The sequence below is a fragment of the Aythya marila genome (genome assembly GCF_965140915.1).
Source record: "Aythya marila genome assembly, chromosome: 7".
Lineage (NCBI taxonomy): Eukaryota > Metazoa > Chordata > Aves > Anseriformes > Anatidae > Aythya > Aythya marila.
This window is the reverse complement of record NC_139048.1, coordinates 23186497-23203841: the sequence shown is the minus strand read 5'-3', so window position 1 is coordinate 23203841 and position 17345 is coordinate 23186497. Positions and strand designations below refer to the sequence as shown.

Sequence of the window (17345 nt, the reverse complement as noted above, 5' to 3'; positions counted from 1 at the left end):
CTTACACTTAGTCCCTATCATTTGAAAATTGTTTTACACTGTTGCTGTTATGACAATTAAAATGCCATGGTGTACCAATCCATCTCCTTATTTAACACTGTTATCATTACCAATCTATTAACACTTTTCTTTCTACAGGATGTTGACTAAAACAAAAAATTCTAAGTTTATTTTTTAAACACTCCAGACCTTTAACGAATAACCTAAAACATTAATTCTTAGCAATGATACAACAACAGTCCTCTCCAAAAGCACAACCTGATCTCCACGAACAATTAACAGAAACATACTAGATGTATTTTAAAATTTCATTCTCATTAAAAGATAATGAGTTCTTGCACCACTTCCAGTTTTAAATTAGGGAAATATTTACAAGAACTGGGTATCTCTCATATTCAGATTAACTTTTTAAAGCTTCTTAATTATGTTACATGTATGCATACCAACACACTTGTATATTTATAGTAGACTGTTCACAGCATACCTATGCACAAGCACACACAACTGGTTACCATATCCTTTGTTAAGAAAATCAAATGCTACACTACATGTCAAAACAATATCAATGGCATTACTTGGAAAATGCTGTACTATAGTCAGCAGTCCAATTAACCTGCTGAGCAAAATTTATCCTAGAAATATGCATGTTGGACTTTTCTATTGTCAGTGACCAATCTCATACCTATTATCATAGGCTTTGAGGTTCTCAAGAAGGCAAAAAAACAGGCAACCAAAAGCCCAAGGCAAATGACATATCACCCTTCTCTAAGAATTAACTTGTTTTGTAGCAGTCTTGCTGCTCTAAGTGTTCAGGACTAACGCTGAACATCCCCAGACTCCATACTGTTTCCTCTCTTACCAATATTTTTGGTTCATAAATTGCTTTTTCAGCTATTATGAACTGCTGGTGAAACCTACACAGAAGCACAACATCTGATAACAGTTCCTAAATGAAATTATTCTACATAATTGCATAAAAATGCTATGCTAATGTAACTGTCCAAATAAACTAACCTATATATATTTCATATCTCACTACTCAGGGGGGTTATTTGTTTTTGTTTTGTTTTTAATGCAATTTGAAGCCCGCAAAGGAAACTGGAATTTCTTTCTGCAACCTTTTCCTCTGACAGCAATTCTTTTTACCAGTCACACTCAAATTGGCTTTATGAGAAAAGTAACCATTCTCTCTCTCTCTCTCTCTCAGTGCTTTCCAAGTTGTACTGCCATTTTCTTTCAAAAAAATTGTATTAATCTTCTCAATTTTTTGGCCATCCTGCTTTCCCAAAACAGTTAAGAAAGAGCTATTAGCATTCATGGCCTTCTGTAATTACAGCTTTTGGAAGTTCTTGGAAGCAACAGGACAAAACAAGGAGCAATCACCTGTATATTCAAAATATTCACAAAGTGTTTGCCTAGAGAATATCAGAAACATCACACAAAATTCTAGACTACCACACAGAAAGACACAAAGCTGTCACTCAAAAGTCTTCTTCAACCAATGATGTCATGCAGATGCTGTAGTCCACATAGCATTAAAACTGCTGGATAGCACTTTTACCAGAGTCATAAATGAGTAAGGTACCTGTATTTATTCACATTTGAAACATGTGCTTCAATTAAATTTATCACAAACATGATGTAGCAATCACAAGCGATTCCACAGGCAAATAGCCTTGAAGCAGAAGTTACCAATTCTCCTCTGAACGCAGTATGAAAAGATCTTTGCCACCTGAACGCTTTTCCATTAGAATGTGCTAGGTCTTCAGGGTTGGATAACCACAGAAATAGCTTGCAATATGCAAGTATACATCTTCCCCTTCTCTGTGTGCAATAGGATGTCACACACAGTCATTTGTATGCCACATTCTGGTCTGAACCCTATCTGATGGGGAGATAAGGCCTTGAGACAGGGCCTTGTTCACTCACTTTAAAACTACCATGCTCAAGAAAGAAAAGGTGCAGCACAGGTAGTAATTAATTAAGTCCATATATCTTGTGGTCATCTTCCTACATGTGAGTGAGCTTCCTACATGCTGAATAAATACTGTCTACTGGAGTACAATTAGCTTTCTTTGCGTAGCTGAAGTTTCCAATGATTTTAAGTGTCTCTCAGAAAGCCTATGGCTCCCAGGTTGCAGATTTAAAGTTTTTAATGTTGTTAGGCATTAAACTGGAGGTATTTGGATAACGCCTTCAATACTTTAACTTTTGGTTAACCCTGAAGTGGTCAGGCAGTTAAAGCTTTGATTGTCCCTTCCAAATGAGCTGTTCTATTCAAAGATGACGAAAAGGAGATATGCTTCTATTTCTGCAATCAAATTACATTTCTGGTGCTCTAGAGCAGTCTATCCTGAAACCATATATCCTTTCTTTCTAAGATTTTTTTTTTTTTTTGACACTATTCCTTCCACTTGTTGCTCAAGGTTCCAAAGACAACATAGACAACGAAGAATAAAGCAGCAGCTCACTGTTTATAAAAATTCTGACAACTTCAGTCAAACTGGTCCAAATGACCACTATAGAAGAGGAGAAGGCTGTATTGATGACTACCTCTCCTTTTCATTGATGTTTAGCATTAGGCATTCACATTACTTGTTGCTTCAGGTACCTTTCATTCTAGAAGAAAAGTGGGGTTTAGTGTGGTTAAAAGAAGGAGAAAAAAGGCTCCACATTCAAGTAAATTCAAAATATTTTACAGCATTCATTTAGGGTTTTGGTTCATCAGGTACTGTGGCTCTATAACAAGCCACATTCATATTTAACCAAATCTGCATCACTTGGAGAGTTCTCAGAATTATATGCAGGAATAATGCTCTATCTAATATTTCAGTTTAGATCTTTGTTTAGTAGAGATAGGGATCTGTGAACAATAGAAGATATATTGTGTCTTTAGTGTATTCACTCAATCTAAACATCAAGTCCTCAGCACTTAACATAATGAGATTCTAGTTAAAGTCTGGGACTTCTAGGTCTTCAAGCACTTCAGAATAACGTAGGAACAAGCACAATGGCAAAATAAATGACAATCTACAGCTTGGGGTTAGGCATTATGATAAGAATTCCATGAAGACAGACTGTACCACAGGTATGTACTGGTACATTCTTTAGCTGAGGTACTCAATCCATGCTTTTTTGAAAGACTCAAGAACATGTAATCCCTAGATCTGAACCACACTGATAGCTCCCCTTATCATAAATAATGCATATACCACTATTGGACATTATGCCCAGCTCTGTATTTCCCATTCTGTGGTGTGAAATATTTTGGTTTTCCTCTAAATCATTCAAAAACTAGACTTGGATTCAATGTTTGCATTCTACATCTACAATCAACATCTTTATTCTTTAATGTTAAATGAATGACCAGATTACTGGATTAAGTAAAGAAAGCGAGCTTTTACCTGAGAGAATCTCAGACCTGTTTTATGTCTTTCCTGTCTCTTTTGAAATGAGGAAATGAACACCAACTAATTTTCAGCAGAAAGGTGATATTTTTCAAAATATATCTGAAAAATTACCATTGCTGCTCATTTGGGTAGCTTTAACAAATATTAAAAAGATTGAAACATCCAAGGAAATTTAAACATCTACACTATAAAGTGTAGATCCCATTGTAAGAACAGCCACTGTCAGCACAATGAACAGCCATGAAACCCAACCCACTGTTACAACCACTGCTATAAACACCTCAGAATAAACCTATGTGGAGGTTTCCTGTGCAATTCTTAGTACCTAGCGAATACAGTTAAAAGAAGTGAGATTTCACATTGTAAGTTTAGGCAACTGCAATTGTGAGTCCACCTCCAAACCCAGCTTCCTAACAACCACCCACCTTAGTCTGTGCTGCTTTCTGCCATCCAGTGTGCCTGACAGAGAAACTAAGATGACAGGTTTCCCAAACTAAATCATACTATACACATCGGTGACATGTAAACCAAAAACTGCACAACGTTGGTAACAAGTCTTTATGTATTCCACCTATGTATTGGTCTGCATTTTAAAATATTTTTGAACAGATTTCACACTATACAAAACTTCAGGTATCACACTAGGAAACTTTTTTACACTGTAATTTTTAAATCAGCTTCTTCCGTTTACAGGAGAAAAACTGTGGACTACCTGTAGCTGAAATACAAAACTAGCATTTAAAGACAAAAAATAGTGGAGGATTATAAGTATTTTTGTGATTTAGAGATAAGCTTTCATATTTGTACAGTGTATCTAGACAACACACGTATAGCACCATACAATGTGTGAGCCATGTTAAAGGAGTAGAAAGCTCTTATCAGAACTATCTGGATCAAAGTAAAACCACAATAAAAGGAGAGAAAGGGCAGAGTACAGTAATATTAAGAGATATCCAGGAAAGCTCTCGCATGAGAGGAAAAGTTTTCATGTTATTCTAGTTTTCACATGGGTCAATTTGGCTTTTTATTTGTATGTCTCCTTCTGTCTCTCCATATGAATATACTTACATACACATGGTAATATTACACCAATTCTAGTGTTGTTTCCGATCTGTATTCTTCATTCATTTGTGTCCCTTCTGTAATGCTACTGTCATATATTAAGTGATCTTTCCTGTATTTCATTTATTTCTATTAAATGTAGATTTGAACATTAAAAAAAAATCTGTAAAGAAATGATTGCTTAAAAAGAAGTGATCCAAGTTCACAAGAGCTCTTTTTCAAATATGCTATCCACACTGAAGAGAGGAATCTGGAAGGCCTCTCTGCTTCTGCAGACTGCTTTATCTTCCCTACAAGAGATCACAGTTCCCTAAGGCTCAAAACATTAATGAAGAACAGTGGTTATCTTCTCTTCGCTGGGCAGTTTGTATACATTAGATGCTTTACAAGCATTTCTGCAACTCCTCTGTTAAATTATTGGCAGCACACTATAAAACGCATACATTATTTCTATAACCTGAGTAGCTCAATATTCTCAAAGCATCAAAATCAATCTTAAAATTATGAAGTTAAAAAATGCTAGAATAGATCAAACCCTGCTTATCATTATCATTGACTTTGAGAGCTTACCAATTTGACAATGGTATTTTAAGTATGTCTGTGAGACCAACAAAACCTCTTCAAAGAATACTACTGACAGGATTTTTTTTCCTCTGATTTTGCTGACTGATTTCTTATTTCATTTACCTGTCTTCCCTTTAGTAACTGCAAAGCTCCTCCTTGATACCCCTCCACCCAAAACAGACTTCCACACACACCCCACACACACTCTGGGATCTCAAAGATGAATTCACACTTCATGCTTTGTAGATGGAAATATGCTGCATCAGACATCAATAGTATCAGCAAAAATGTTCTTGTACGTTCTTCATCAAAGCATGACCAATTCACATTTTACTGTAGCAGTAAATAATAAAACAAAACAGTTACTCAAAACCAACCCACAGAATCCTGGTATTAACCTGAAATCTAGCCAAATACTGAGTACAGTTATGACTTTCATGGCTCAAGAGACACTCTTGGCAAATTTCCACGGCCCACAAATATAAAAGTTACTCTGCTGATTTTTATTTATTTATAAAGTCAAAAATAAATGCAGAAATCATAGAATCTGTAGTTATTATTCTCCTCAGTAGGAGGATTTTGCTTTTTAGTAGGAGGTAAATTGCTCTTTGTTTATGTTGTCTGTAATAAAAGCCTGCACAGCCTTGAGAACAGCCTTGTCTCACTCTGCAATTACAAGGAGAGGGCTTTCATGGTCTGTGCTCTAAGACTCTGCAGGCCTCAGTTGGCCTTTTGGCCACAATTTGATCACCCTTCACTTTTGTAAAATCATATATTACACAACTTCAAATCTCCATAAGGGTCAAAGTATGGGAAAATGATTTAATAATCAAGTCCAAGGCCAGCCCTTGCAGATAATTAGTTTTTACAGACCATTATCTATAAGCCTACAGACTGAGGGCTCCAATTCAGCAGAATATTTCGGCAAATGCTGAAATATTTATTATGAATAAACTTATGCAGGCACTAACTTCAGACATATGCAGCAGTGCCTAATTGGTTATGAACAGACTTGACCATCCATCTAAACATTTTCATGTATTAAGACCTTGATTTGTACAGCATTTCATTTGAATCTGTACAGAGTTAAAACACCAAGAATACACTGACTCGCTTTTAATTGCTGCTACTGCACAGAAGCTACCACATTGAACCTATTACCACCTTCATTAACATAGAAAGAAATATTGCTTTTCTTTCTTTTTTGCTTGTTTTTACTTTACTTTATTGTTTTAAGAGCTATTTGAAGTATAAAAACTTAATATCATTTCACTGCACTCTGTATTCCACTAGAGGTCAGCCTGCAACAGAACCGCAAGCAAACACAGGAACTGCAGCACTCCGGTAGCACTGGCATTATTTTCTTTCTCTATTTTATCTATTAAAAAAGATTTCTTCAGAGCCATAACTTAGACCTCTCACTAAAATGGAGCAACAGGAAGATATAATGGTGCATTTCATTTATGAATGACCTATAATAAATTACTATGAAGTATTCCAGGTGCCAAGCAAGAGAATGCTTTGTCTGCACATGAACTATATTTCACATACTTTAATTTGGCTGACACATAAAACTCATTTGACATTTTGCAGGTATTTCTTTGAAAGGATATTTGGTTCTTGTTGAGCGTTAAGGTATGGAGGTGGGGTAACCTGGGTAACAGAAGGTCATTTCCGAGTAGATTGTTGTCCAAGATCAGCTCTTCCAAGTAACTGAATGTTTTCAGTCCTTCTAGTGACCTGCAAACGACAAAGACAACAGGAAAAATGATACTCCACTAAATCAGGGAGGCCATTATGAGCTGAAATAAATATTTTAACCTTCCCTTTCAAGAGTGGGAATAGTTTTGGTTTGGGCCTGTCAGAAGAGTGAATGACAAGCATTAGTGGCAAAGGGAGTGCTGGCACTGCAACACATCCTTCACATGCTGGCAGGATGAAGGATGGGGGTCACTTAGTGAGTAGCCAGGATCCAAAACAAAAGGCTTCAGATATGGGGCCTGCAGGATGAATTTGTCAATGTCTTGTGCCTTCAGGCACCCAGCCTCGCCTGACCCTAACCTCCATTCCCAAGATAAATAACTCTGTCACAGTTCACCTTCATTCCCTGGACACAAATTTAAGTTGTCATCCATCATTTCTGCCAAGAAATATCATACCCCGCTAACAATAATAAATACAACTTCAAGTATCATTTCTTAGCAGTTACCCTACATGCAATAATAGGAAATGGAAAATGTTTTTATTTTTTTTCTTTTTATTAACCACTTAATTTGCTTCTCCATGAGTCTCTGCAAGCAAAATAAAATGTCCTCTACAAAATAAAATGCAGAATTACTGCAGACAGAAAAGACATTTACTTCCTTTTTGGAACTTTCTGTCCCACTGTCAAGCCACAGGTCAGACTGCAGAGAGCAGCTTTAAAAAGGAGCATTTCACATCCATGGAACATGGATGATAGGTTGAAAATAAACAGCATTCTAGAGGTATTTGTTCCCCTGAGAGTAAAGTATAGGGGGAAAAAAAGACCACCACCACTTCTGGTACCTATTCCAAACTTGATTTTAATGGTAGCACATTCCAGTAGGGGGAAAAAAATATAATAAAGTAAGGCTCATGGTATATGGAGTATACACACAGACACACATTCACAGCTTATTCACCTACCAGACACCTAAAGATATGCTGAGACTGCATGACTTGACAGCTGATCTACTATGCCTACCAGTGGAAAGATCAGCACTGTATCTCTTGAATGTTTTATAATATGTGATGAATAAGGGAGATATGGTCTATACTATTTATTCACTTTCCAATGACATTTATGCTGAAGGGATTTCCCCACCCTTCCCCAGTTTTTGGCAAGGATCAAAATACAGTTTAGGTCCCCATTAAAGAGTTCTACAGGCACTACAACTGGAGGAAAACACAAGTATTATTAGAAAGTATACGGATTTCAAATTAGACAATTTAACATTCATCTGTCCAACAAAAACAAATTACAGCTCTTGTAGATGCAACTTACTGACCACTTATAAATCACAGTTAGAGGGTTCAAACGTTTATCTCCAGAATATCAAGTCTGTGACCTTTGAACAGAGTACTGTACGTTAAACTTTTAAGTAACACTCAGCAAAACACAGAAACAGTATATTCCAAATCCAAGGACTCCTAAATGCTTCAAGCCCTGTTGACTTGGCATTCGGGAAGGGAGATGGAACTACTAATAATGCCAGGTGGATACAGGGCAGCCAGACCTGAAGAAAATTTGCCAAGCCTACACCCTACGGCGTATCTATATTGTTACCACATTCTGAGACTACCATTTCTGAAACTGCAGGAACAAAAGTCTGTATTCTAAATGTACTGAAACTACCACCACAGTCACGCTTTTTGCACTTGCCTTTACACAACCTACTTTGGAAAAGCTTGATTCAGCCTGCATGATCTGTACAGTGCTGCGCAGCATGCTGTATTAAACTAGCCATTTCAGCAAAGGGGTCGTAACAGACTTGGCTTTGCCAAAGTCAAGATAAGGAGATCAGCAAACATTTCAGACAGTGCTTTCCCCCCCAAGTACCTTTAAAAGGCAAAATAATCCAGAGGAAGTAGCAGTGAGTTTATCAAGCTGTTATGAGTTTTCATTTCAGTTTATTTGACAAACCTAGTTTAGCAAATTCCCCTTAAATACTCTTTATTATATAAATAGTGGATTATTTCCAAACCTCACATTTTAATGTAAGACTCTGACTTGCCAAAGGAGTTCAGAGAAGGCCACCTCCTTGTCAACACCACAGAGCCTTATGGGATGTTAATAGGTCCTTTGTGAAAAAACATTGTTTGGGCTCTGGTCAGTGTCAACATCAAAATACACATTGTTCCTGAGTTATGTTATGCAAATATAATACTCTTATCATGAGAATCAGCAAATGGTTGGCAACTGGCAAGGAGAAGAAAGCACACATCCAAAACTGCTGCAGGGGAGGCATAAAACAAAATGACAAGCCATGAAGTGGGACAAAAGGCCTTGAAACACTAGAGGGAGTTGCCTATTGAAACAGCCTTTCTTTCACAAGCCTAGCCTGAATACACGGGTACTAGTTTCATAGATAGGCAGAGAAAATTGTGCGCAAATCTCCTTACACCTGTCTGGTTTTGATAATTTTTGCCATGTAATGTTATTAGCTGCTCAGTTAAAAAGGAGCTGTGTTACACAGGGGGTTGCTTATTAATTGTTGTTTTCATGTCATCAGAGCAGTGTGCATTTGGTGATTTAATCAGCTAAATTCAGAGCCCAGGGAGATGGGAGGGGTTGCCACACTACAGAGAGGGTGTAGACATTAACATAAATTTACATCCATATGTTATTTCGGTATTCATTGAATTCTGCTTTTTTCACCTTAAACAGATGAAAAAAACTAGCACCAATGTAAAATTGGAAAGACAGCTGGTAAAGAAATAACGAAAAATGTGTTCATCATCATTCAATGATACTGCCTACAAAATCCAAGGCAACAACATCTATAATCATAATATATAAGGAAATACTGCCCAGCAATTGTACTCTGAAGTTAAAAAGCGTGCATAGAATCCATGGAATAGGTTTTAGGTGACTTGGCAAGTTACAGTGCAAACTTCAGCATGTGCTTCACTTTCCCATCTGCATTACCTACCTAAGAAAGGATTGCTATTGTAAATTAATATGGAAAGCATTTTGAGAAGCTGAAGTAGGAATCAGTACAAAATACCAGCATTTTTATCGAGGGTAAGATATTTATATTAGCGCACTCCAAGTATTGTCATGAATCCATTACAAAATAGGAGAGGAGAGCATACACATACATACAGCACAGTAAAAAACACGCTAACACCATAAAGGGACAAGTATAAAAAGAGGGAAATCCCAAGGAAGACAAACAGACTAAAATTAATCTGGCCTGTTTTCTCCTAGTTCACAGCAGAAAAATTGTCTCAAAACAATCTTACCATTACAATAGAACCCGCACTGAAAGGGCAGTGGTAAGTAGCTGTTCCCCGGTTTAAGAAAGCTAATAAACATCACTAAGGTGTATTGCAGGTTGCTTTTCCCTGCTCTAATGACATGAAGTGTGCATTATCTCACCCACAGGTACCATCTCAGTTACCTCATTGCAGGGCTCACACTCTGCTCCCAGAGGAGAGCAAGTGCTGCCAAGAGATTTCCATTGCAATTTCCCAAGTCACATCAAACCGACAAAACATCACAACGTATTCAGCATCGTCTCATTCAAATAGAAAAAACTTTAAGTTTCCACTGTAATTAACCCTATCCTCGTTAAGATAATTATGATCAAGCTCCCTGTCACAGCTAATATCACAGCATCATTGCCTATGGCTCACGCTTTGCCCTCATTAGCTTACAAAAACATTACGCTAAACAGGAAACTGACTCCCTCTGCAAAAGGACTTAAGATGTTCTGTAAGCAGACAGTAAATAATCCTTTAGAATACAATGGTCTCAGAAATGTCATTTTATCCACGTCCTTCAGCTAATCAGTCTGATTTCTTCCAGCTTTCTATTCCGTAATTCACTCATGATTTGTAACAAAGTTTTAATCATAAAGGAATGTCATGGCAGAGATTTTTCCCTCTATGTGTATGCATGGCAATTGTCAGCTACACTATTTCATACAGTCCCTCTGGCCTGATGGGGATTTAGTTACAATGAAACTAAAGAGCAGCTCTTCATTTTGGTAATATTTGACAATGAAAACATGAGAGTTTATAAATGAAAAAAAGCAGAAGCCTCTCAAGCAATGGACAAACCTTGGTACTATGTAGCTGTCCCTTTCCAGATCTGTTCAGATGTATATTCTTAAAAGGTGTTTCTCACATCCTACCCCACTCCTCTGTTAATAAGACAGCTGACTCAAGTCTAATGACTTTTTCCTCCTGTTTAACAGGAAAAGAGAGAGCAGTTAACAATATGTAAATGAGAGTGTTTGGCTTTTGCCTTTAAATTGATTTGTACTCTGTTGACAAGAGATAGCCATTACCAGAAGTTAAAGACAGAGCTGTTACAAAACAGGAACTTTTTAAAATGTCTTTTTTCTTGCCTTTTATGTTTTAGCAGATTACAGGAGAGCAGAATCAACATGAGAACCCTCGCGCAAGATAATTTCATTATTTAAAGAACATAGATGTAATTTCAATTTATTTAGCACCTGCCAGCCAAGGCAGACAATATATATATATATTTTATTATTATTATTATTTTACATTAATGAATTACTCTTCAAAAACCTGCTGAGCTTAAAACTCCATTTTGTAGTAAAGCAGAGAGGTGAAGCGACTAAAAAAAGGTGACCTTCAGCAGTTTTCTAAGAGACGAGAAATAAACCCCAGAGCTCCTGACTTCTAGTCCTTTGACTTAACCTCACTGAAGCAAAACAAGGAGTAATAAATAAATTATATGTATATAATACGTATATATATAAAAACATAAGATAGACACATAAATTTAGATTTTTTTGTATTCCCTGGGAATCCAAAACAATTTCTGTTTTACTTGGATTGTTTCCTGTTCAATTTTAATTTCAATTTAATCAGAAATATAGCATACAAACAAAGGAAAAAATAAATGAGCTGTATCCAACTGTTCTTATAGTGGAAGGGGTCTGTTGAATCTTCTGTGCAAATTAACTTGTACTGAAGCCTCCGTCCAAGTTCTACTCTCAAACTTGTTTTGGGTGTTCTGTTCTAGACACACCTCTCACCTGTAAGAACAGAAAGAGAACACAACCCATTTCAAAGAAAATAGAGCAACCAGAATTCTGTTCTAATCCCAAGGAAAACCACTCTATTATAACTACAAAAATACTTCAAATTGAAGTTTTGTGCATTTCCTATGCATAAAGATAGCAATGGCAAATAAAGATTTATTTTTTTCAGGATGGTTTTCTAGTTTCAGAAAGCAAGCAATAATGGAGAAGCCTTTTTTTTTTTTTTTTTTTTTTTTTTTTCTTCTTCTCTCTCCTTTGTATAAACCAGTTCTCCATCAGGAGAATTCTCTGAAATAGCCATACCTACATGCTGGAGACCATTTCTAGTGTGGGCCATACCCAAAACTAGACCATACAAGTCCCAAAATAGGAATCATGAATTTCTGTTCAATGGAGAACAAGCTTACCAATGTTAACAAAACATAAAATGCTTTGGTTTTGCCTAATATCAGAGAGAATATGCGTATTTTGCAAGATGTATAGAGGAAGCATTCAGCATCACTTCCAGTCAATCTGTTTCCAGCATTCTATTCTTATATAGAAAATATATGGAGGCAGCTCTTTGAATAAAACTCAAGGCCAGTCTGTGAATATGGTCAGCAAAAGAGAAGATAGAAAGAAATGAATTGACCAGAATCATTAAATATCTATCCTTTATAAAGAGCTTACTACTGAGATTAAATCTGCATATTTGAAGTACAAGCTTCCAAAAGAAAGAAGTAAAGATCTCCGTAAGAAAAGATTAAACCTGTGTTATGAACTGAATCTACCATTAGTTTCTGAGTCTTTTCATATTAAAGGTCAGACTTAACTCTCAGACATATAATGAAATGAATATCCATCCCTCATTCTTTTCTTTTCTTCATACACTGAAAGCAAATGAGACTACCTAGGATATTTTATTACCAAAGAAGTTAGACACGAAAACATGTCTATGTTTTATGGGAGAGATTCGTGTAAATGGGTGAGATTCATGTAAATTCAGAATTAACTGCTTTACAGTCTTGCTTTGAGTCTTAGACAGCAAATTCTACTGCTTAAAAAAAAAGCACAAACTATTCAACCCCTGCAAGCCACCACCCATACCTAAACCTTAAAAAAAAAAAGTCAATAAATAGACAAAAAAAGATAATCTGGCTTTCTGAATTCTACATATTAAGATTTCACAATTCACATTTTGAAACCCTTTCCTACCATTATAAAATATGTATGCAGAATTTTTAACTTTTTTTTTTAGAGACAGATTTTGCTATTAAGCAGCAGCTCCTCAAACAATGGAAAACAGCAATACAGATTCATTTAATCTATCTGTAGAAATCCAGTTATTTATAACCCTTTACAGCTAATGACAACAGACGAGCACTTCCAGAAGCTGAAGCAGACCTTCAGGTGAGGCTCAGTCAAGTACGTATGTTAGTAAGGCATGAACACAGCCAATATATACAAAGTCTTGTAATGAAAGAAGAAGAATTTGCAATGTTAAGGTAATATAAGCTTATAGAGCTGTGCCTTGTTAGGGTGCATTATATACCTGGTGAAATAAGTTACAAATCCCAATTACAGTTTCCAGTAGCTCTCATACCCATATGATGAGTCAAACATAGAGATCTTTAACCACCATTCTCTTCTACCAAGACTTCAGTCAAAAAATAAAAATAAAAATCTGGTCTAACTCTATTATGAAGCAACTAGACTGACTGGGTTAGGACTTAAATTCTCTGCTAATTAACCTCTCAAAGTCTCACATTTCACTGTGTGCGTTTAATACAGCTCTACTTAAGAGGATATCCAAATAAGAGAGCTCAAGCTGTATCATTCATATCAAGCTTCTTTATGCTGAATTACTTTTTTATATTACATCTTTAGGATCAAACACACCAAGATTTTATATGATATTACTGCTACAATTTTGTGTAAATTTAAATAAAATTACAATAAATGTAGTGATATAGCCTATGGCAAGCCAGTTTTCACATAAACTGTATAAAATATTTTAAAATAATCCAATATGGATTACAAAATGAGCTCTTAGTCATCTAATGATTGAGCATGTAGCATGTAACAAAATACAGTTTGCAAGACACAGCTAAAAATTACCCAGCATAGAGCTAGTGACTGCAAGCATTCATATTTTATCAAAGGGCATTCTGGAAAAAACACCACTAGGAATTCCTTGCAGTTCAATGTATGCACCACTTCAGCAAGTATGGACTTTGCATCCTTCTGCTAAAATTTCCTGAAAGTATGAATGACAAATAACAAGGATAGAAGAGCTGAGGGGAAAAGCTTTGGATGCAAACATCTCTTGCTTCACGCTTTCTCCCAGTCTTAACATGGAATTCAGTCACAAAAAAACAAATGGCCTCAAAACTCATTAACAAAAAAAGTAAGCAACTGCTGTTTCCTGAACTCAGAAGAATTCAAGGAAGTATAAGTGATTAGAAACAGAAAAAGAACAAATCAGGGTTTAAAAATTATAAACCTACCTGTTAAAAAATAATAATACAACTAAAACACTAGAAATGTATTTATTCTTAAAAGCTCTTCACAGTTCCACATGTTAAGTTGAGAAGCTATTTATAAACCTTCTAAAAACAGTATTATAATGGAAATATGAGCAAATTCAAGCACAAAGGCAGTGCCATAATGAAAGCTGTATCTTGGATCAATCTGTCACTCTGCAATTCAGACAGTAACCTGACCCCTCCCCTTTTGCACAGAGAAGGGGGAGTAACAAGCCTGTAGAGTGAGTAGAGTAAAGCCCATTTCGACTACTACTGTTCAGTGAGAAGGGGGAAAAGAAAAGTAATTTTTCTCCCATCTTCCACAACAACCAAGGCTGAGGATTGACAAGCAAATTGACGCACTGCTCAGAGGGCAAAAGATAAATGTTTGATGAATTGGCCATTGCTGGAGGAGTGATGGGCTTCATATGTGCATAATGGACTAGCTGCCGTTCAATTCAGATTGCCTGCCAAGATAAGAAACCATAATGAATGGACCAAGCGCAGCCTGTGCCATAAGAAAGTATAATCTGACTAGTTTTAATAAACTTAATAAAAAAGATGAAGCAGAGAGAGGCAAGGGGACTGGCCTTTGTGACCAGCTCTAAGAGGTGAGAACAACTAATAGACTGCTCAAGCATGATAGCAGAGAATTGTTAATGGACATAACACTGAGTCTCTTGATGTTAAAAAAATATCTTTAGAACAACTGAAAATCATAGGGATCTACATATGCACATAACGTAGACACTACAGCACTTGTTACACAGCATATAACTGTCATTTATTCATTCTTTCCTTCTGCTACTTACCCTGCACTTTTTCTCCCTTATTTCCTCTATCCCCTTTGCATAGTATCTTACTCTGTACAACAAACCAATAATTTTACCAACAACCCTCCAGAATCAAAATGACCTTCTAAGTAAAACCCAACAGAATGCAGGCTGTTTCTGACAGAAAGGTTTTGGCATAGTTTGTACAACTATACCACTAACATTCACTCCCAGTGGAGAAACATCTTTAACCATCAGAAGTGTTCACAGTTGGTGCAATTTCATTTGCTTTTGCAAGCTGTTTCCACCAAATATGGAAAACTTGCCAATATGTCTATAGCAAACAAACAAACAAACAAACAAAACTTTATAGCACAGACAAGACTAAATTGCCAGTACTAGTCCTTTTGGTCATGTATTTGCTAAATCGGAAATGAATTTCCAGCTGATACTCTTCCCCTCTATATCTACAACCTCTGTTCTAACCTTCTGCCCTTATGCAGCACCAACCAGCACAAAACAAAATCCTCTACTTTATGTATTCAGATTACCACCCCCTTGATGTCACTTATGTAGCCTGTGTCATATTTTAAGCAGAAATGATTATATGCAAGACGGATGTCTAGTTTTCAGTATAAATTTTATCCAACTGCAAAAGGAAAGTAACTCATTATCAAGCAGCTCAGTAAGGCTCCCACTAGTGAAGAAAATAAAGTTTTACGACAAGAGGGTCTCTCCTGTCTCTCCCTGTGAGTGAGAAAGTGAGTGCAAGAATAAGACAGAAAGGGAAGGCTCAGGAGTGCTGTGTGAATTATAGACTGCCTCTCAAGATTCACAGCTCTTCGTGGTAGGAGGTTAATATTCTCACATGTCATTAGGTCTGCTGGCTCTACTGATGGCTCATTGAATCAGGCAGCAAATTATTTCCTCATGCTGCAGAGGACACCACACTTCAAAGGGAAGGAGCCAGGGTCAAGACGGCTCTCCAGTTCGATTAATGAGTTGGGATCAGCAAAGGTTGCCTGTAGGTAAGAATGTGACTGAAGCTTTTGACAAAGCTGACTTTTTGAACAGGACTTGACCCAGGCCCCTTACTCCCCTCCCCACCAAATTTTATTTCCAACATTTGCCTCTGACTGACCTGCTCAGGCCTGTTGGGATAGTTTTGACCTCCTCAGACTTTGTTACCAGACACAGGAGCTGTCTGCCTATGTTTGATGAGTCTCTCCCTAAAGGCCACACCAGGATCATCAGAATACTTTGGAACTGGACAGCAAAATAAAGTGAAGTAGATCGATACATATATATATATATTTTAATTTTTGCAATAAATTTGTTGAGAAGAGGGAAAAAGGAAAAGAAAAGAATATTTTTTTCAGTATTTCAGATTTCAGCATTAATATTTCTAAAAATCTGCAGATAATAACACAAAAATTATTACAAGCAAATATATGTTCCAGCTTACATAGATTTGTTAAGAATATTCCTAGCAAATAATGCATTGTGAATAATATCCCTCTAAAAAGTTTTTATTTTTATTGTCATGGTGGCATGAGATAACAGAATTAAAACTTAACAGACACAATATTCACCTTCTTCTAAAAGCTCAAAGGTATCCTTAGGCTGATGTCTCCAAAATGCTTAAATGCATATTTAAATTAACAAAACACTGAAGTGGGATTCATTGCATTACTTTTATACATACATATATATACAATCAACTTAAATTGCCTTTTCTCAAACAAAAATGAGTAATTGAATCAACATGTAAACCACTGTTAATAAGCTTCCAAAAATCACATCACTTCTGATTACTGCAACAAGTGTTTTTTGTTGTTGTTGTTTAGTATTTTATCAATTACACCTAAAAAAATTTTTCACACGAGCTTCTGAATATTTAAAAATTGTTATGTTTTCCGGCTCAAAAGAAATTTATATGATAAATTTGCAGCATATTTTAAAACTTTTAGGTAAATTATCAGCCAAAAATGTTCAAGGATGGCAAAAAAAAATCACTGTTCAAGATTTGCAGGCCGAAGTTATATGCTAGGACAGCTGTCTCTATTGGAAAACCACACTTCTAGTTTTGAAATTAGAATACTTTTGTTTTAAAATGTAGCAAGCAAAAAACAGTTCTGATAGACCTCAAAATACAAAGCTGTGAGATTAGTGCCTTAAAAAGATCAAATCACTTAGGCATCTAATAACAGTTTAGGAAATTTAACTTTCAGTGTATATTTAAAAATCTTTTAGTGATCTCAGAGTGTAAGG

At 36.2% G+C, this 17345-nt stretch overlaps 1 protein-coding gene across 1 annotated transcript in view; it reads right to left on the bottom strand.

Moving 5' to 3' along the window:
• LRMDA (leucine rich melanocyte differentiation associated) overlaps positions 1 to 17345 on the bottom strand; it is a 684247-nt gene that overhangs the window by 306191 nt on the left and 360711 nt on the right. The window contains 1 exon segment of the mRNA XM_082765457.1: positions 6644 to 6776. Within this exon segment, the coding sequence (XP_082621583.1) occupies positions 6644 to 6776 (133 nt within the window).